This window comes from Lissotriton vulgaris, chromosome 6 (assembly GCF_964263255.1).
Source record: "Lissotriton vulgaris chromosome 6, aLisVul1.2, whole genome shotgun sequence".
Lineage (NCBI taxonomy): Eukaryota > Metazoa > Chordata > Amphibia > Caudata > Salamandridae > Lissotriton > Lissotriton vulgaris.
This window is the reverse complement of record NC_141694.1, coordinates 209149816-209170889: the sequence shown is the minus strand read 5'-3', so window position 1 is coordinate 209170889 and position 21074 is coordinate 209149816. Positions and strand designations below refer to the sequence as shown.

The 21074-nt window shown below is 44.3% G+C and overlaps 1 protein-coding gene across 1 annotated transcript in view; it reads left to right on the top strand.

Moving 5' to 3' along the window:
• The window catches only part of TNFRSF21 (TNF receptor superfamily member 21), a 193856-nt gene that overhangs the window by 107212 nt on the left and 65570 nt on the right, over window positions 1-21074 (top strand). Inside the window, exon 4 of the mRNA XM_086926249.1 lies at window positions 6241-6506. Coding sequence (XP_086782375.1) covers window positions 6241-6506 — 266 coding nt within the window. The remainder of the gene's footprint in view (window positions 1-6240; window positions 6507-21074) is intronic.

Here is a 21074-nt window from a genome sequence, read left to right as displayed (position 1 = left end):
GCGAATCGGTGCTTTCGTGTTCTTTTCACTTGAATAAATGTAAATAAGTAAAACATTCATCCATTGCTACAGTCAAATTATTCCTGAAACACTCGACATGAAATGCACTTGGGCTCGCATATGCTGTCTACACAAATGATTGGAGAAACGCTGCGCACCATTGCACTGTGCGCGCGTGGGAGCTGTTTACAGTATTGCGAACAGCCGGCTCGAGGAAATGTGTGCGTCAAGGAAAGCGCGTGCACGAGTCGAGATCGGTGTGCATGCCCGCGGGCACTGCTTGAAATTGAAAAATATAAGGGCAAGCACAGAGTACCGGCTTCTTTCTAAGTGCCGATTTCTCTCCAGTTAAAAGTATTACTTATTTTTTTGTTTAGAATTTCAGGTACTCTCCCTCTCAAAATAGATACCGGTACCTGTACCTGTACCGGCCCACTTAAAGCACACAACTAGAATATGTTTTGTTTTTCTAGAGCTTTGCATGTATAAAAAGATGTAGAGTTAAATCATTGCATTTGAAGCAAAAATGTTCTTCACCATAACGCCTGGCTGAGCCTTTGTCGAGTTGCCTTGGGGTGCTCTTGTCCATGACCCGGGTGCCTTTGGCGCTGTCGATTGTCAATGATACACATTAGTAGACCTCGCAGTGCAGTTGTGTGTCTGTCCGTTGAGGGCGGATTCTAGCCAGGGTCGTGCCTGAGGCAAACTGCTCGATTGCGCCCCTCGTGCACGCGCGCCTCTGCAACCCCACCGCCCCTCCCACCCCCACGAACAAAGCAGCGTGATGACTTCATGCCCTGCGGTCACGGTGGGTGAAACTGGGCTCTGGCCCAATTACATCTTTCCAGTTCACACGCCATGATTTTATTAGCTTGAAACTCGAGCACAAATGCAGGAATTTCGGACAACAGTCTCCACTGCTTTCATTGGTCAGGTGCTGAGTATCATCACATTTTCAGTTTGAAAGTGAGAGTACCTGCACTTCCCGGCACTGCTACCGTAGATTTAATGCTTTAGTGCCTGCACTTCTCAAAAGCAAACGGGCACTTTAACGAGTGAGTACCTGCACTTCTATATTTCCAAGTAAAGCAGTGACCAGCTCAATAAAAAAAAGCAAACACGAATGAATTTATTGTCCCGGGTTCACAGTCTGCACGAAGGACATGCTCCTAAACCTAGTTATTGCAAATATTTCGTAGCAGTTTAATCCGTTAAGGGCACTAGACTCTCACTAGACAAAAGAGCTAAAGCTATTTTGAAAATATTTTGTTATCCTTATATGGGCAGCACATTTTTCTGCCTGTAACCCTTCAAGGTGTCCCTGCAATCCCCTGGCCGTAAAATGCCACCATGCTGGGAAGTTTAGTCATGTGTACACCATTGTAAAATCAGGCCTGAAAATCCCAGAATGCAAAGCAAGCAAAACAACAAAAAACACGTGATCTGGATGCCCGGGAAAATTGAGAGCTGTGGCCTGCATGTTGCTTTTGCTTTTATGCAATAGTAGAATATCTCCCTAGACTGTCACCCCACCCCTCCGGAGGACTAGGAGAAAGAACCACGATCAATGACTGGTGACCAAAGCAACACATGGAAGAAAATTAACTTGGTTCCTATGAATTGTGGCTCACTATGTGGCAGCAGAAAGGGGGAAGAGTCGCAAAGGGCAGAGATCAACCTATACATTTATTTTACTCTGCCCCATATAAATTGGCGAAAAGACCAAATGTGATTGTTAATCTGTTCTAGTTTATTTAATTTGTCCCAAACAGGCTGCTTAAAAAAAAAATCTTATGGGGTTCAGGCAGCTGCTACAGGTGTCGTTACCTACACATCATTATCCAGGTTATTATAACAGTGAGATAACTTTGGTGGTTATCGCACTTGCTGGGCATACATGTGCAGTCTAGTCACGGGTTTTACTCCTGAAATAGCGTAGAGGGTTAATGAGCCTGCTGCAAAGCACAACTTGTAACATATCAGTGACAGATTGGTATTTTATGTGGACTACTCATTGAGTTACTGCTTTTCTTCCAGAGATCATTGTATTACGTACAGGTCACCAATTACTATTCTTGAAATATAGCTCAGCAAGTTAGAAACCGGCATCGAGGAACTGCATGAAACTGCAAAGGTTATGTGTAGAACCTTGCAGTTATTTTCTCAAGCACATGTTGTTCAAATGCTGCTAAAAAGGCTTCCTTTAGAGGAGTAATAGAGGCTTATTACTATGTGCTTAAGAATTGGCAGTAACGTCATTGCTCCTATAGACGCGTCTGAATTTGTGGTGTACGAATCTCTCAGGAACAGTGCTACTAAAACTCAAAATCCTGCTTCCAAACCATAGTTTTTCTCTGCAGCAGTTGTTAAGTGCCATGCTGTGTTTTTCATTCCTATAACTTGTGTATATGTGTTCTGTTCCTCTAGCTCCCACCCAGTATGAGACTCGAACAAAAGGATTGCTGATGGCCTCATAAGTGAGGCATTTATGTTGGGCCCTGCAGGAACTAAAGACCAGTGTGTTCTGTCACTCCCTGCTGGTTATTGTTCTGAACGCAAAGCATATAAAGCGTAGGTACCTCCTGGTGTCGGCAAATTGCGTCAGTGCGCAGCCATGACCTTTTACGAAAGCTGGTCTTGATCTGGGTTCTGATTCATCAATAACTACTGGATTCAGCTGGATCCCCTGCATTTCCAGCCCTTCTGGTGACACTAACCTACCCGTTGCTTCCGGCCCACAATTTCACTCTTTCCGGCAGAGCTAAAGCTAAGCACATGGAGGGCTAGAAACTTGGAAAAGGAACAACCTGTCAGTGAGCTTCTTACCGCCATTTTAAGCAACATCATGCTTTTTCCTTTAAGCACCACCTGTATATAGCAAACATTGGCAAAACCAGTAGATATGGACTGGGCATGCTGGTGAGATGGTTACGTTTTTAATCGCTTTTTTTATTTCAAACTTCTAGCCTGAAAATAAATATAACATGTAGCCACTTCAACTTGCAACAAAACCATTACATAACATTCACTAACGCCGATGTGTTACTGTAGATGTTTTTTAAATAATCATTTCATTTCAGTTGGGCCATGCTATGCATTTTTCTGTTACTAATATTTTGTGAGAAGGATACATTCTCTCCTAACCAAAAACTCGGATTGCAGGCAGCTACGATGTTAATGTCACTTATTAGAACAGCTTTAAAAGGAAGATGGAAAACACATTACCATCAAACTGGCCACCTTAAGTGTTAGTTAAATACCAGTTATTTATTGTGCTGACACAATGCCAACTTCAATCTCTTTTTCTAGCAGGAACATTACTCACAAGTTATCTTGACATTTTTATTGCTGCCTGAAAGTTGGAACCAGGAAGAACTCTGCAGCAGGTACATTAAATCATAAGTTATTGCTACTCACAGCGTGCTTCCTGAGGTCAGTGGCCCAACCTCCTTTCCAGGTCAGTGCCCAGTGCGGCCACACCAGTCGAATCGTCCTAAAGTCTGCCCTGGCCCTTTGCAGATGTTGACTGGTAACGATGTTCTTGCTTGCTACTGTGAAACCTTTTCTCAGGTCATATTAACGTGTACAAATTAAGAAGTAACACTATCGCTTAATGTCCCACATTATGTCGCATAATTTGCCTTTTCTTCCGCGTAATTTAGTCAACCCTGCATAATTGGGTCCTTCCCTGCTGCATAATTCCGGTGGCCCTCATCTAGCATCTTCCGTCGCCAGCTCTGTTTGTCCTGTGAGTGGAAGGGGGGCAGTGAAGGAGAGCAGAATGCGAGGAGAGAATGTTAAGGAAAGAAGAGTGGGAGCAGGGTTGGATTGGGGTCAAAAATAGGCCAGGGCACCCTAAAAAAAGTGGTCCATATTTGAGGATTGCACCTTTTCACAAAACACTCCTTCAGTGTTTTAAGTATTATAAAAAGAAAGGGGTTTCTCGAACAGTGGCATGATGTCTTAACTTCACTAAGGTTTAAAAAAAAAAATGCAAATGTTCCCAGGACTCTTTGTGTCTCAATGGTGAACTACACCTGAATTTAAGTGAGGCCACTTCTGCTCAGGCCCCCTGCCCCTGCTCAGTCTGCATACATTAATGTGCCGGCCCAGTGATCGACTGGGATGACAATCCTTGGTAAAAGGGAGATAACAAAGGCACATCTGCCTACGGAAAGGCCGCTCAGGTCCCCCACTGAATGAATGAATGAATGAATGAATGAATATTTCTTGTTGGTTACTAAAAACCATTACTTAAAACCAGAAATACAACAGTCATCACGTTACAAAAATCAAGGAAATTTCAAAAGCCAAGTTCTATAGTTAATCCAAAAATACAAAGAAGCCGGAGAAAGGTTCATGGGCCGGCTGAAGGTTCTGTGATCTGGCCAGTAGCAGTCATCAGCATTGCCCGTGCTTTAAAGATAAACTTCCCAAAGGCAGCCATATGCATAACTCTGGACAGGGTGTAGAGGTGAAAAATCCCATCCTTTGCAGAGCTTGCCCCAGAATGTCTAAGTAATGGCCTAAGATAAAGACTGCGGGGCAACCGCGGAGCAGGGCAACAGAAAAGATGTGCCAGTGACTCCCGTTTATAGCTGCAGAGCCTGCATACCTGTCCCCCACTGGACCGCTTGTGGTATCCAGCACAGATACAGCCAAATCGACCATTACGGCTGGTCAAAGAAGCGGCCCCCACCTGTAACTTAGATACTGGCCCATCGGCCATAAACATGGGAATCTATATATTCACCCCTTCAGTGCTCATGACGAGCCCAGGCTCGTCATGCAGCACGGTGCTCGTGTGCTCATGACGAGCCTGGGCTCGTCATGAGCCGTGAAACGCTCACACGCGGGGCTAATTTCCCCGCTGTGCTGAGCGTTCCATTGCGCGGGCGGGTTCATGACGAGACCAGACTCGTCATGAGCACACGAGCACCGTGCTGCATGACTAGCCTGGGCTCGTCATGAGCACAGCGGTGCCGTGCACGGCCCCCCTCACCCCCCCACCGCGGGGAAATTAGCCCCGCAGTGAAGGGGTTAAACTTGGAAAGGGTGTCTTTCGATTTTCGACAAAACTTTGGAACTGTTGATGTGAACATCTTTAAAAAGCATCTGTCCCTATGAACTGAAGGCATTTTACATCGGATCTGATATGCTGTATTTGAGTTTTTTAATGGTCACATCTTTGATAAGAGGCACGAGAAAATGGCAGCCTGTTCAGGTTCACAGAATGTGGTCACATGAGAGCATATGAATCTATGAAAGATACCAACACAGGAGAAGTGTAGTTACATGTAAGCATCTTGGTTTTTCTCAAATAGCACAACTTGTAATTGTTGAAATGCATATAAATATAACATTTTCGAAATTTTCAACTTGTGTCTTACTGTCTGATCTGAATTACCTCATGCCCTTAAACCCTGCATTGGAGATAAAATAAACGTGAGTTTGCGTTCACCCAGGAAGGAATCTTGTCGCTGATAACAGATGTTTATTGTTACCCAACACAATGGTATCAGCAAAGCGCTGGTTCACATGCACTTTTATTCTCACCCGCTCTAACCGTGTACAGCTCCACGTCATCAACCTTCTGTTTTTTCTGATTTATGATTTAATGAAGATCATTGCAGGATGGTGTAAGGCAGTTAATTGTGTATTTACCGTCGGTTTAGCAATCATGGAGTGATGTTTAAAGTTAGGTACATTGTTTATAGCCTTTTTAGGGTGGTTTACAGAGCGCTCACGTCTCGAGGCCCATGCACGTGCAGCCCGTCAAGCGTATGCTTTTCATCCTGGGGCGTGTAGCCCTGACTATATAATATCGTAAACATAGCTACAAGTAACAGAATGCAAAATAGAAACCAGGACTGGATGAGCTACTCACACATGGACCTGCGAACACACCAATCAGCCCTGCCACAGGTCCACGCGAGATGTGCTTCTGCAGGCCAGGTTTCTTCTTTGAATTCTGGGACTTGTAATCTTGTTTATTCCATTATAAAACAGGACTATGCCTCGTCAGGGGTAGTAATCGTTGTATAAATAGAAATACTGCAAGCCCCTAATTTTTTTTTAAAAACCTGGACTGGAGTGGCACGTCATGCATGGACCTGGGAAAGTTGGCATCTATGAAAACCCCGTTCAACTATCTCACTTGCAGTAAAATGCTCCATTAACTTTCTTGAATGGGCATTACACAGCAGGATTTCATCCACAATTTCCCCATTTCTTTCGCAGGCGTTGACATTCTGAAACTGGTGGCAGCTCAGGTCGGGAGCCAGTGGCAAGACATCTACCAGTTCTTGTGCAACGCCAGCGAGCGCGAGATGGCGGCCTTCTCCAACGGGTACTCCGCGGATCACGAGCGGGCGTACGCAGCCTTACAGCACTGGACCATTCGAGGCCCAGAGGTCAGCCTTGCCAAGCTGATCAGTGCGCTACGTCAGCACAGGCGTAATGATGTAGTGGAGAAGATCAGAGGCCTCATGGAGGATACAACACAGGTAAACAGATGGCACCACCACCCAAATATCCCTCAAGTACATGTGAAACATGTACCATATTCAGCTCGCTATGTTACTTAGTTATCTGTTTCTTGCTGCTAGTTTAGTTGAACTCTTTCCAATCGTATTTTATATATTGAGATTTCATAACGGTATCCTTTCTATTCTGTTATTGATTGTGATAATTCATAACTGAAATGTGTGGGTAGTATTGGTACTAGCCTGATGTGTTTCCGTGAGGAAGGCTGGTGCGCAACGCTTAGTTTACTGTGTATACCTAAACAAGGATACAAATGGAAAAAAAACAGGTTAAAGCTGAAGGCCATTTAAGGTCTCTGAGTCATATTGCACACAGTGGGCCTTGGGATACGGGACACACAAGGGTGTGCACTCCCTGCGCTTCTAGGGCGCGTTGGTATTAAAGAAGGGGCTGTAGATGTTTGCAGAGACCTTCTGTAATACACCTGGTGCACCAGCTCAATCCTGGGTGCCATTGTCTCATTTGCTTAGAAGTGTGGCCCATGGAAATAAGGGAGCACTTCGACAAGGCATCTGCGATATATTCTAGATGCAGGTGCTGAGAGGCATTCTGGAGCCACAGTCACACAGCTGGTGTTCCCTCCCACACCCTCCCGGCTCCCCTCTCTGAGGGCACCCCTTGAAAGCAAACATTGCGTCCCATAGAACCCCCAGACATCCCCATGCAGGCTGAGGCAGTGCCTGGCGCCAAGGGTATCTCTAACCCACCCCTTGAAGTTCAGGCCAGGTGCCGCCTGCAAACTTAGAATTGGTCTGACTGTTTCGAATAGCCAGAACGTCTTTCACTAATGTGCTGCTCCCAGGGCGGGCGCAAGATTAATGATATTGTGGTCAAAACAAAGTGCTCACAAAGAAAATGAACATATATGTGGATTTGCTGGAGTAGGGTTGATAATGAGGTAGTTCCAGAGTTCCTCATTTGATTATCTGGAGCATAGGCCATCGATTAGCAGTCTAAGGGATGGTTTGAGAGATGTTTAAACATTCACCTGGACTTTGCTCTAAAAGAGAGCAGCTTTCCATGGTCTTCGATATGTGTGGAGAGAGTGAGGTTTGACTTCAGACTGTGCTCCTCCACCTTCCGTCTATTAAATCTAGTCTAGTCTTGTGTATATATATTACATAACTCATTTTCGCCAACACTTTGTATTATTGGTTCTCGTAGCAGGTTTGGTAGGGCTCTGTGGGGAGGGGGTTGTAGATTGGGGAGTTACCTGACCTTCCACCTTGCATGAATACAACTAGGTTATGTTGTTTGTATGGTGTGGTGCATAACCGTTGTTGTGACCTCCCACCTACGTCGTGTGTGTGTGGGGGGGAGAGGGGGGGTCTTGTTTAGTTTTGAATGCTTTAACTGTGATATGTTTCATGTGGGAGGAGTTGTCTTGGGTTTTCCAACTTTATGACCTCGGAAAGTCATGTTTGTGGTCTCTGTGGTGCTGATACTGCTTGCATGGTTCCTGTAGCCCTTCAGAAATGTGCGGCAGAGTCTTTGCTTGGAGTGTTTGTGACCTCCCAATCCTAGTATAAATATGCTTTTGTTCATCAGTGCATTGGATCCCGTAGTGTTATCTCTCTATCCCTGTGTTCCACTGTTCTATTAGCCTCGTGAGTACCTTTTCTCATCTTTCTCCCTGAACCCTGTTCTCGAGTTCCCTCAATCCAGCGTCCTTTTGTTTGACAGTCGCCCAGTTTCAATGTCTCTTTGTCCTAGAGTCACTCTTCCCCTGGCCCGGCTTTTTTTGTTGCCCCTACTACTCACTTTTATTATTCTGTTTAAATATATGACAGAATATTTCATTTACCTTTCCACAACTTACTTCACCTTCACAGCAGGAGCATCTCAAACATGAGTTTTTTAAAACCACAATCTACGACCACAAATTAAACCCACAAGAGGTGTAGAATGTTCAATCCGGAAATATTTATCCAGGAATGGTCCGGTCCGCTCATTTCTCATCCCTTTAATGTAAATAGATCTGTCATAAAATTAAGTTGGTTGTTCATATTTATGGTTTGTTCCTATTCATGTGTCTCTCTGCCCAATGATTCACTTTCCAGGTGTCACCCCGTACTCGTGCCTCTGATGGTGCACCTGCTAAGTGTTGATTGCCTGTTATGTCTGCATTTCCTCTAGACACAGTTGTCTCTTTTCCGGGTTCAATTGTCTGTCTGGTGTCAACCTGACTTTTTTCTCTAGCTTAGCCACACCTAGCATATTGTAAAACTTTTATGTGGGCTTTTGTCATGTTTCAGTGTGGCAGATCTTCAACATAACGTGTATGCTGGTTTCATGTTCCACCAGGTTTTCCAACTTAGTTTATCTCCATCCTAGGTTCTCCCCATTGAAGTGGCAGACCTTGTCATTCCCTCTCCATCCGAACCATTCTAGTAACATCTTTTCTCAGTGGCACGTTCTCCGTGTCCATGCTGTCCCTGTGTCATTCCATCCTTATCACAAAGCTGCGTATTGCTCTCACTCGCCTGTGTGCTTCTCTCCCACGCCCTCATCATTGCACTCGCCCTTGCCTGCTTTTCTCCCCACCCATGTGACATTCTCGCTTGTTTGCTTTTCCCTTGGTTGCTACTTTTACCCTCCTGCTTCAAGTGGCTGTTCCCCACCCCCTGCTCCGTCTTTTTTGTTTTTTTATTCATTTATTATTTTTGTTGCGGAGAACCAGGCAGCAAATTGATGCTCGCCTGTTTACCTTCAAAGCGCTTTCGCGCTGCTACAATTTCTTTATTTTATTTTTAAGTTACCCAAGTCATTTTGTAGGCATACACGTGTAATAGAAAATGGTGCTGCTGTGTCATAGCCTGTTGGTCATGCTGCACATCACCTTACTGATGCTGTACAGCAAGATTAACGAGACCTATTGGTTTGCCAGTGCTTGTTTTTCCTCAGTGCCAGGTTTGCCCTGTGTATTCTTGTCTAACAGATTTCGTGTTTCATTGTGGTTGTTTCTGGTCCACGTGCGTTTGCGTCACCTCTGGGTATTTTTCCTTTTCCAGGGTCTCGTTCTTATATGGATCTCCACAGTGATTATGGAGGAGGGGATTTTAAATAAAATATATTTCCATGGAGAATTTTCCTTATTGGCAACTCTGAAAACTAAACTGAATTGTACGACTTGGTAGATCCACTAACCCAGAAGTAGTTGGTGTTGAAACGTACATCTTGGGTGGTGTGGGTGAAACCAATGGGGGTGGAGTCGGGCTAGCGCCGAGTCAATGACAGATCAGTCAGGAAGTCTAATTTGGATTGAAATATTGAACTTTGTTATTGGCTAGTAAGAGATTTGATTTTGAAAGGTTATATTTGAAGTTGTGGTTCGAAATTCAATTGCCGATGGCAAGGCGGTGTTTGGGCTATGGATATTTTGATTCACCTATTAGTGTTATGGGGAATTGCATGAATAGGAAACTGTGCTCACGGCGAGGGCAATTTGGCTACATTGGTAGTTTAGATGATGGGATGCAGGACTGAGCCTCCTATTGTTTATTGGGTATTGATGTTTTGGAGGTTTCAGACTGGATAAACAGAGGCTGTCAGGATCCAGGGTTAGTCTGTCTGCTCAATAGCTATTGGAGAAACGCAGTGATGGTTAGGTAGATCAATGCCTATTGGGCAGGGATAATAGTGACTAGGCAGCTCAATGCCTCTTGGGTAGATGCAGTGGTGATTAGGCAGATCAGTGGCTATTGGATAGATGAGGTGGTGATTAGGCCGATTAATAGCCATTGGGCTGACATGATGGTGATTGGGGATCTCAGTGCCCTTTGGATAGAGGTGATGGAGATCAAGTGGTCAATGCCCATTGTGTAGATATGATGGTTACTTAGCAGCTCAATGCCTATTGAAAAGACATGATGGTGATGAGGCAGCTCAGGGCCCATTGGGCAGAGCTGATGGCGATTAAGCAGTGGTTCTTCATGAAGAAGAGTGCTGCTGTAGAGTAATGAAGAAGGGAATCACCATCGCAGCTGCACCAAAAGGGCATCATTTCTCGTTTAGGAATGAGGCCGAACGGTCAGTGGGCATGTCCTGCTCTACATTCCTCAGGATTGGGTCCAGAGGGGACACCTTGGTATTGTCATTGTCGCCTGGTACAGCTTCCTTTTGTGTGCAAGCATATATCTTTTCTATGTGAAAATGAGTTTAGGGTCATGTCAAAAAGAACAATTGATGGGTGGAATGCAGAACAGTGTCATTCATTCACCCCAGTACAGAGATCTGGGACTAAATCCATTGTTTCACCTTGCCATCCAGTTCAGACCCAGCCATATTCAAATCAGTCTTGGCCCTGCTCCCCAATGGTACCGTCAGCCCGAACTGCCAGGCCAGGTCCTCCCTGGACCAGAAACAAGCATCCTGGGATCGGTTTCGGGAGAACATCCCTCATCAGCCAGGTTAGCTTGAATCCAGTGGCATGGAGAGCACAGGACCCACGTCTGGGGTAGCACATTATCCATTCCATCACTGAATGTGCAGCTCTGATTGTGGGATGTCTGCCTTGGAACAATTTCAGGTCAGTGTGCCTTCAGTTCTTCTTTTATAGCAGATGATTAACGGCTCGAACACCCGGTGATACTGCGCCCGTCTAACAGATAATCAGTTTTTTTCATAAAAATATGTTAAAGTGGACTTTATGTGAACAGCAAGGGCGATCACCGCAAGAGATTCAATCTCCGACTGCTGACGAACAGGCAGCAGGCTGCAATTACTTCCCACAAGGGCTTTTTGTTTTTCATTTTGGAACAGAATGATTAATCAGTACATTCTGTTTTATGACAGGAAAATCCGGAGACGCGATCCCGCGGTGTACAGAGGCTGACAAAAGGTTCATTTATAGCCCTGCTGGCTGGCTAACTGTCGCCCCCGGTGTGACCTCACCTGCGCCATCCGGGCACGGGCAGTGGCCTTTTGTTCATTCTTCTGTCCAACAATGGGACCCCTTGTCTGCCTACCCAGAATCCTCTCTGCATGCCGTCTGACGTCGGCTCCTGCGCAGCATCTGATTATTTCCACCACATTGTCTACCCTCTTGTGATCCGCCTCGTGGAAATGCCAGCGCATGGAGGCGGCACTTTGTCGTGCTAACAAGAAGCACTTTACGAGCACTGTGCTGTGTTGGTGTTTCTGCGGGTAGGCCTCATCTGTGAATGAAACAGGGGTGGCGTCCATCCATTCACGCATGGAAAGAGTGCAAGGGAATTTCATCTATTGGAGCAGTGTACCTACTACTGCATATGATGGGTGGATTTCATCACTTTCTGTTGTGTATTTCGACCATACGACAAGTAGTTGACATTAATGGATACGAGGAATGCAACAAAACAAAAGGGTAGTATGTATGTTTCTTCCGTAGGTGTACAATTCATCAATTTCAGCAGTGTTTTTCAAGCATGCGAAAAGTGTAGTTCACATGTAAAAACAGGGTGGGTAACCGGTAGAGGAGTGTTCGGTCTCCCTTAGGATGAGTGAATTGCATCCTCACGAGCAGTCTATGCCATCCTTTTGAAGAGTGCAGTTTATCCTTTCAAAGTGTGTGGTTTATCATTTCAAAGTGTGTAATTTATCCTTTTGGGGAGTGTAGTTTATCCTTTTGAGGAGCGTAGTTTATCCTTTTGAGGAGCGTAGTTTATCCTTTTGAGGAACGTTGTTTATCCTTTTGAGGAGCGTAGTTTATCCTTTTGAGGAGCGTAGTTTATCCTTTTGGAGGAGCGGAGTTTATCCTTTTGAGAAGCGCAGTTTATCCATTGGAGGAGCGCACTTTATCCATTGGAGGAGCGCACTTTATCCATTGGAGGAGCGCACTTTATCCATTGGAGGAGCGCACTTTATCTATTGGAAGAGTGTAGTTTATCTATTGGAAGAGTGTAGTTTATCTATTGGAAGAGTGTAGTTTATCCATTGGAAGAGTGTTCTTTATCCTTTGGAGGAGTGGAGTGGTGTGGCTCACTGGTTAGAGGCGGCAGACCCGTAAGTAGAGAACGGCCCGGTACCAGGGTTCAATCCCGGACGCGGCAGGGTCGTGGACCAAGGTCAAACTGACTCGATAATTCTCGCCTCGGTGCCTACTCTAACCAGGGAACACACTCGGCAACTCTGGGCATTAGGCTTGCCTCATCTCTACAACGGCCCCCCACAGACACCGGGGATGCCTGGTTTCACCTTGGAGATACCCAGAAAGGGACCATCTCACATGGTTCCCCAGCTGTCTTCAGCGCCAGGATACTCCTTGGAGTCACAGTGCGCTTTAAAAGTACACCCACATTTACATTTTCTTTATCCTTTGGAGGAGGGTTCTTTATCATTTGGAGGAGGGTTCTTTATCCTTTGGAGGAGTTTTTCAACCTTTCGAGTTGTATAGTTAATCCAAACAGTGCGTACAAGGAGTATAAGGTAGTTTGTCCTTGCAAGAAGAAGAATGAATCCTTTATAGGGGTATGATTCATCGCTTCTACCGTTTAATGTACCCATTTGTGGGGTGTAGTACATCGACGTTAAAATTATAATTCACCCTCTTATGTAGTGCAGGTTTTAAATTATATATTCTGTGTGCAGGGTCAATTACCATTTAAGTAACTGAGGCACTTGGGCGTTGTTAAGTTATTTTTGTTTGAAAGGGGTATTGAACTTATTTTTTATTGTACGGATATATCACACAAAGTGCGGTCTCGCTCGAGAGTGCCCGAGGGCCGTGCAGTGTAATAAAACAAACCAGAAAAGCAATAATGAACAAGCTGTTCTACTTAAAATGCAACGAGTGTTTTGTCATACATACGTATAAACAGAGGTTGAATGAAAGTCACTCGAGGAGCAATATTGAGACCAAAACTCAAGATGGAAAAGCTAAAAAATATAGAAGTTGTTAGAAAATTAGGAAAAGAAAAAAGGTCGGGTCACGGTGGCTGGAAAATGCCAACCTAATTACAAGCTCGTGTGCGACCGTTCAAACACTTGATTAGAGTATATGCTTTGTTGAATATAGATATCCAGGTAACGGAAGACGTGAAAGCTTCATATAATCGAATTATTTTTGCTACATTACTAAAGCAAGGGCCTTTGTGGTTGACGATGAGCCGTTTCAAGGTGAGATCTGAAGGGCAAATAAATCTATAGTATTAGTATAAAGTAAACTAAAGGGGAGTCATGTATTAGGATGTTTTAACCCCCTCTTCTCCAACACACCTGTTAACCTCACCGCCACTTTGAGAACTGATATCAAGCAGCCACGAGTTAAAACCGTGGAGAACCACAAACAAATTGTTCCCATTGTCCAGTCTGAAAACCTCTCTCCTCTGGAGGAGAAACAGAAATCAGAAAGGATAATTTTTCGAGTAAGCGAGTAGCACTGAAAATGGCAAGATGGTGAAATTTTCAGAATGTGCAAGTTTTGAAATCTTGACTTTTCGAGTGAAATAAAGGATGAAGAGCAGATAGTTACCTGATACGCTGAGAGATGACCAGGACGTCATAGCAGGTGTGCTTGGCTGATCGGGAAAGGTGTGCTTCGCGACCCCACTTAGTTTATTGCTTGAACCTCCTGATTGTTGATAGGTAGTCAGTTATATGATCTGCTCAAATGTTTCATAAAGGTTGCTACCTTTACTGATGTCTGTTTTGTGGACAGCTTTGATGATGGTTAAGGCTGTCCTGGCTTTGTGTGTTCACCCACATGAAACAGAAAGGAGGAAACACATAGGAGGAAACACATATTTGCATTAATCTAGTTGGAAAAAGAAAACCAAAAAGCCCACTCAACATCTCCAGACCTGCCAACTCATACCATGCCCCTGCGTGTTACAGTATTTAGGCTTCCATCATACAATCACCCGGGGCAAGCAATTATCACATAGTGTGAAACAAAGGGAGCTGGAAACCTCTTCTAAGAATGGTCTTTCAAGGGTTTACAAATCTTGCGATGAGAAGGGTTCTGCTCAGCCATTGCCCATTAGGAGTATTTCATTCCTCCCAGGGCATCATTGGAAGGCTCAGAAGGTTTTAGGGAAAGGTGGGCCGATGGCTTTTTTTGGCATTGCTCATCAGAAACCCTCACCCCCTCCAAGGCTCGCATCCTCCTCACATGGTAGATATTTTTGAGCTGTTGGCAGGTCTGAATCTCCATCCATTAAAGTGCGCCCAGATCTAACATCGTCCTTGCCTTTTCTGAGCCTCGTCTCCGTCGAGGTAGATTAAGCATTGAGCATCTGTTTATTCTAGGGATCACCAGTGGATTTTTATTGGGCAGATGTCATCATCCCCTTTCCTTGATTTCACAGCTTACACCATTTTAGAAAGTCAAATTCAAAACCTAGCTTTTGAACATCAAGAAGGAAAACTCTGCTGCACTTGTGGAACTTCATAAGACTTGCTTTTCATCCCTCGAGTATTAACACTCCAGGCTTTCTGTCACGGCGAGTCATCTTTGAGGCTAGCCTTTGTCTCACCTTCAGAAGCAGATGTGCACTATCTGAACCCCAACTCCAAGTCTGAGACACACATACCAACTTCAGGTAGTTACAGACAGCTTGGCCAATGCGAGATTATTTGCACAACATCACAGCTGAAAATTGAATGGAAAACCGAATAAACTAAGACCACATTATACCAGCTCATGTCTAGATATCTCTATGAGCCTTAAATTGTAGTGGTGCCGTTCCCGTGTTGCCGTCATAAGGACGATTTTAAGATATTTCCTGTCTATGGTCTACCAGAGGCCAGTGACTGTAGTGCCTCATGAGTATGGGCTCTGGCAATCTCTGGACTTTCTAGATGGCCTCTAATGTTTGCCACACTTCTTTGAAGACTTTCTTGTTTTTTTTCTCCGCTCCCTACACTCACTAAACAACTGAAAGATTCATGGAACCTACTGACTCAGAGCAACTGCCTTCAGTGTGGAACAAACACAATAGTCCGATCGAGGGATGATGGAACCTTAAACACAACAACTGATTCAAACTTTGCACGTGGCAGCGCAGCTTCTTCTTCGAACCGTTTCATGTATGAAAAGATCCTAGTGTTCTCCGTTCGCTGTTTTGCCTCAAGCCATGCTGGGAACCCCTAAAGCTACTACTGATATCCTGTCCGATCGTGACTTACTCTTCAGTCTGCGGAGAGACTGATCCAACACGCTTCTCTAGACTCAAACATGGGCCCTAGGACAGGCTTTGTCTTTACCCAGATAGGTCTTTCTCTGCCCCTTTCGAAGTGTCGCGTGAGTGCAGAGAAGCACTATTTTAAAGATACATAGGCTCAGATTGAAAGGAATAGTGCTTAGAAGCATGGCTGGAGAATTCCAGTGTTTAGGGAACAAGGCTGTGACTCCCTCTGGGCGTTGTTCCTTGCAAACAAGAGAAACATGTATTTTTAAGTTCAAAAAAATTTACCTGAGCTATGAAGCTATCTGCACTTAGGATTTAGTGTCCTCTTACAAGTGCAATTGCGAACTGGTCTGCAGGTAAGATGTTGAAGCAGAAATATTATACTCCATAGTTTTAAAGCTTAGATGCTAAAATAGATTTTTATGCATGTAAAATAAATTGCAATTGTATTTTTATTGTAATGCGTGCTTTATTACTGCTAGGGCGTGTGAACAAAACATGGCCCTCTGGTAAACCGGTTTCAAGCAGAACAACACCTTCTGACTTAGTTCCAAAGCTGGAGACTGGATTCAGTAGATCAAGAGTGCCAACCGCCAAGGCCTGCCTATGTGTCGTCGTTCATAAGTTTTGGCTGCCGGTTATGCCAACACAAAGTTGGCCAGTTGCTCTAGAACAGGCACCCCACTTATTATACAGACTACTACATGTAGAAACCCGACTCTTCTGTCAATTTACAGTTTAAAAACAAAAAACACTTTTTAGGATAATCCTCTAATTTGACAGCTGCCATGCTGCTCCCCTTCTGCTATGCTGACACACTTTCTGGTGAAAGAGAATACAATGTTACTTCACATGGCTTCACATGAAGTTGCAAAATAACCTATTCCCCGTTTGAATTGCATCAGCGAATAGAAAGGAGGGAGAAAGATGGCGGCTGCCAAGCGTTAACTTTAACATGTCAAAGTTGGGGGGAAAAAAAGTAACAGAAGGCACATTAAAAAATAAACTGAGAGGATAATTGTGTTTTTAAAAAACATATCATGGGCCATTAAATGTCCAAAGAAGTGTGTTGGGTGGAACTTTTTCTAATGGATCGAACCTCCACAGTACAACTGTGCTCCCGGGTCTCCTGTAGTCAGTTGGTAGACAAAGGAGTCCCGCAGGGATCCATTTTAAGTCCCATCCTCTTCAATATCTAGGTTGCACCCTTTGCCAAAGTGATCCGATTCTATGTGTTCGATGCAGTGTCATACGCCAATGATACCCAGTTACTGATTCCCTCTTGGTCCATATCCAACTGACGCTAAACTCAGATTTATATTAACTTCTGGATCCAAACTAACCATCTCCAACTCAATGCCAGTAAGACAGAGGTCATCCTCTTTGGGAAGGCACATGAATTTTGGTTTAACAACTGGTGGCCTCAAAATCTTGGCCCCTGTCCATTGTCCAAACCTATGGTGCGCAACCTAGGAGTAAAGATCGATAATCAGCTGTCCACGAAGGACCAAGTAAACTATATAATGAGTACTTGCTATAGACTAATGTGTTGCCTACGCTGGATCTTCCAATGGATTTCAATAGAGCCAAGGAAAGCGCTTGTCCAAGGTCTCATCAGTAGTCGCCTTGACTTTGGAAAATGCCCTGATGGCTTCCATTAATGAAGATCTTTACAACAGACTTCAGGTCTTGCAGAATACTGCTGCCAGACTGGTGCTCAATCTTCCGTCACGGCCCCCGTCTGCACCTAGTCTGAAAGCTGTTCACTGTCTTCCTATCAGGAAACCAATCCGCTTCAAGGTTATTTGTTTGGTAGACAGATTTGTGTATGGAAACGGACCAAGCTACCTTGCTAAAAAACTCAACTGGACCCAACCTAACTTGACGCTGAGATCAGGAACTAAATTCCTCCTCCCTCCTCTTAGGATTTGTACAGCTAGAAATGGTGGAAGCTCCTTTTCTTATTTGGTTACTGCTTTTTTGAATGAACTCCCACTACAGCTCCGCATGCTTACGGATCATAAGCAGTTCTGCAGGAGGCTGAAAACACTGCTTTTTTGATCGCCTTCCTCCTTTTGTCAGTCGTCTCTTCTGCCTCCCATCGGAGTTTTTCACAAGCGCTCTGAAACCCATGGGTGATATGTGCGCTCAATAAATCTCTGACTTATGACTTCTATCTCTGATTTTATCTTGGCTCTCTAGGCATTAGTGTATATAGTTGAATAGTCTCTGTCCAGATACACCATGGTTTCCTTACTTAATCAAAGACAACAAGTCACGTTGCCAATGCAGCGAAGAGTTTAGTCCCGTTCACATGGGGGATTTGAGGGGCACCCGACCAGAGGAAGGTCTGCTCCCCAGGTATTTTGGGGAAGTGGAGCAGTAGGACAACTGCTCAGGGGTTGGCTTTCTTTAGGGTACTTTGTAGCCCAAGGGCATAAAACGTGGTCTTTTGTATACCTGCCACGATTTTCTCAGGTGACACGGTGGCTGGCAGTGGTAGCTTTGCATTTCAAATGTATTATTACAAGCTTTGTAAAAAGATTATCATTTAGCCATTTCTAATTGTAAGCTGGTGCGTGCTTCTCTGCGCTTGACCTGATCACGCTCCCTGCTCCTCCTTGGATAGACCGATCCTTTATATAATATGACCTGAATGTTGTTTTCTTTTGTCAGGGAAAATAATTCTTCTGCCTCCACAATTCTTTTTTCTGTGACAGCCACGGTGCTCTTTCTAAAAGGCAGACACCAATTATATGATACTAGTATGAAAAGCGAGAAGCATTACTAGGTCACTGTTGACGTCTGTCCTGGGTGTGCATGTAATACATGTTATGTCTTGCCTTTCTTCAGCACCCGGAGGGAAGCATGGACTGTGGGGCAGAACTGTGCTGAATAGTGATGCTGGTATACATCTTCCAAAGCACCGAATTCGATTCCAACAAAATGTTCGCCCTCAAAATTTGCAAATAGTAAAAACCAAAAAAGTACAGCATTGATAAGCGATTAGGGTTTAGGTTAAAGTATCGCCAAGGCCTCTGGAATTTTGCAATTCTATGCCTGGAGCGTTCCCTGAATAATTAAGGATTTACCAACTTGCACGCAATTAACCATTTGCTGCATTGTAGATTTGAACAAGAAATTGTTTCCGGCTCGAACTGTTCAGAATTTATTGAACAAAACAAGGATTGTCAAATCAATAGATCTTGCCTGTGGAATCTATTGGTTTTGACAGTGGTTTCAGCTATGCTATACAACGTCCCTGATGCTGAGCCACATGGCTTTTATAAAATAAAAAAAAGCTTAGGCAGCTAGCCACGTCATTATGAAGGCATGAGCACCATGTATGTATTAGGCCTTGGCGCTAAATTCCGTTCCGCTTGCGAAATTTGGGTAATTTCGCGCTCCGCGGGATTGCCAAAATTGCAGTGATCCGCAGCTTCGCAGAATTCTTTGCTTGTTCACGCTTCCAAAACGTGTGTTTGTGAGAGATTTCCCCCCGAGCACGCAAACCGCTTTCGCGAACAGGAAAAAAGCATTGCGAACGGGTGGAACAAGCAATTCGGTGTGTTCGCGGAACTCTGCGTGCTCGCAGAGATTTTTTCTGTTTTTGCGGAGCTTTGCGTAGCGTGACCACACAAATTCTGCCTAAAATACATACGAAATGGCAAGCGTTTTTTTGTTTTCAGGTTTGGCGATCCAAGTTAGATCAGTAAAAAGAAGTAACGAAAAGTATCGGCGGACCAGGTTTGGAATCAGAGGGCTGGGGGACCAACGGGGAGGAAGTGAGGCGACAAACAGACGTGCGGGCGCAACATGGTGATAGGGAAGAGCACAAGGGTGAAAAAACATTGCTGGTGTAAGCACACAAGGGCATGACAGAGGAGGGCTGGGGAGAATCACATGGGCAGTGAAAGAGCAACAGGAGCCAGCACGTCGAAGGGGGAGAAATCCATGCAGGAGACAGCTGGAAAACACAGACTCTCCTAGAGTGCTTAAAAAAAACGTAAAAAGTAGCGAATGAAAAGGTAGCAGTGGAAGGACACAACGTGTTTGTGCTCAAGTGGGTGGGGGGCAAACACAAGAAGAGGAAGGAACGCCCACACACACTCACTAATGAGGCAACCAAATGAGGGTGACCGTGAAGCCAACTAATGATGAGCAACCTGTGCGCTCTAAGCCTCCACACAATAAGCTAGCAAGACACCCTCCATCATACAGTGCATGTGCTGTCTAGTCACATCGTTTGCCCCTTTATTGCTGCATAATTCTGATGGCCCTGGATGTAGGTTTATGGTTAATAATTAGGAGTAGTGATTTAGTTGAAGACATTACCTGTTATTTACAGTTTGCTGCTTTGTGTGCCTTATATCAGGTGGACTGCTACAGAAATACCTTAAAGACTGGGCCTTTGAAAGTAAGTGTGTGATTAGTGTCTAGTGCTTTTAACATGTTTAGGAGCTACTTTTTAAATTTTTTTATTTTATTGGTCACACTATTTACGACAGCCATGAGATTCCAGTAGTGATTACTCAATAAAAAGAGATGTAGGGTGTGGTGCAAGCTGATAGGTTGCATCACTGAGGCTTTTCTGTGTGTTTCTCTGCAGCAGCTGTAATTTCACGGCAACGCCACAAACATTTTGTAGAGGCGCAGTAGAACATAAGCGTCAGGACACCCTTGGGTATAAGTGCGCTTTAAAAGCCTAAATAACATAACATAAGGAGTAATTCACACGAGAATCATTGTAGTGGGCGAGGAACAAGCCATAAAGGCTTTGAGAACCCCTTTGGGTGACCAGTGTGAAGGACTTAGGCTTCCCTGCCTGCAAATATTTCTCCTACATGCTCGTCTAGCCATAGAAATGATTATACAAAACCCTCCTTTGGCAACTGTAAAATATTATTCCACTTGCATCAGTCTGAATTACCTTGAATGTCAACATCTCTTAATAATTCAGGCTAAAGTGCAGTCTTATTAAATGTCTGATTCTATTTTTGGTGCAGGGATAAAGACGGTATGTGGTTATCATACAGGAACCACCTGGTCGCCTAACCTAGTATTCTGTTTTTCAACAAGTATCACCTTTTTAGAATGAGTCTGCGAGATAGCGCAAGCTGTCTGGTTGCAAAAGACACATTGTGAGTTTACCAAGAATTTACAGGGACTTAGAGCCCGCCCATCGCTAACCATTGGTTGGCTTTTGTTGTCATACTCATTTGCTTACTTATTATTTGATGGATTTCCTTATCTATCTTGTGTTTGTCACTCCCGTAGAATATGGCATCTTCCACACTCTCTTGACTGGCTAGCTGCTTCTTCACTGCTCATTTTTAGGGAACCTCTGTTTTCTTTTTAGTCAAGTACTCTATTAGAGTGCATGTGTTTTTCAGCTCTATTGGTACTCCCAGCCCCTAAAAA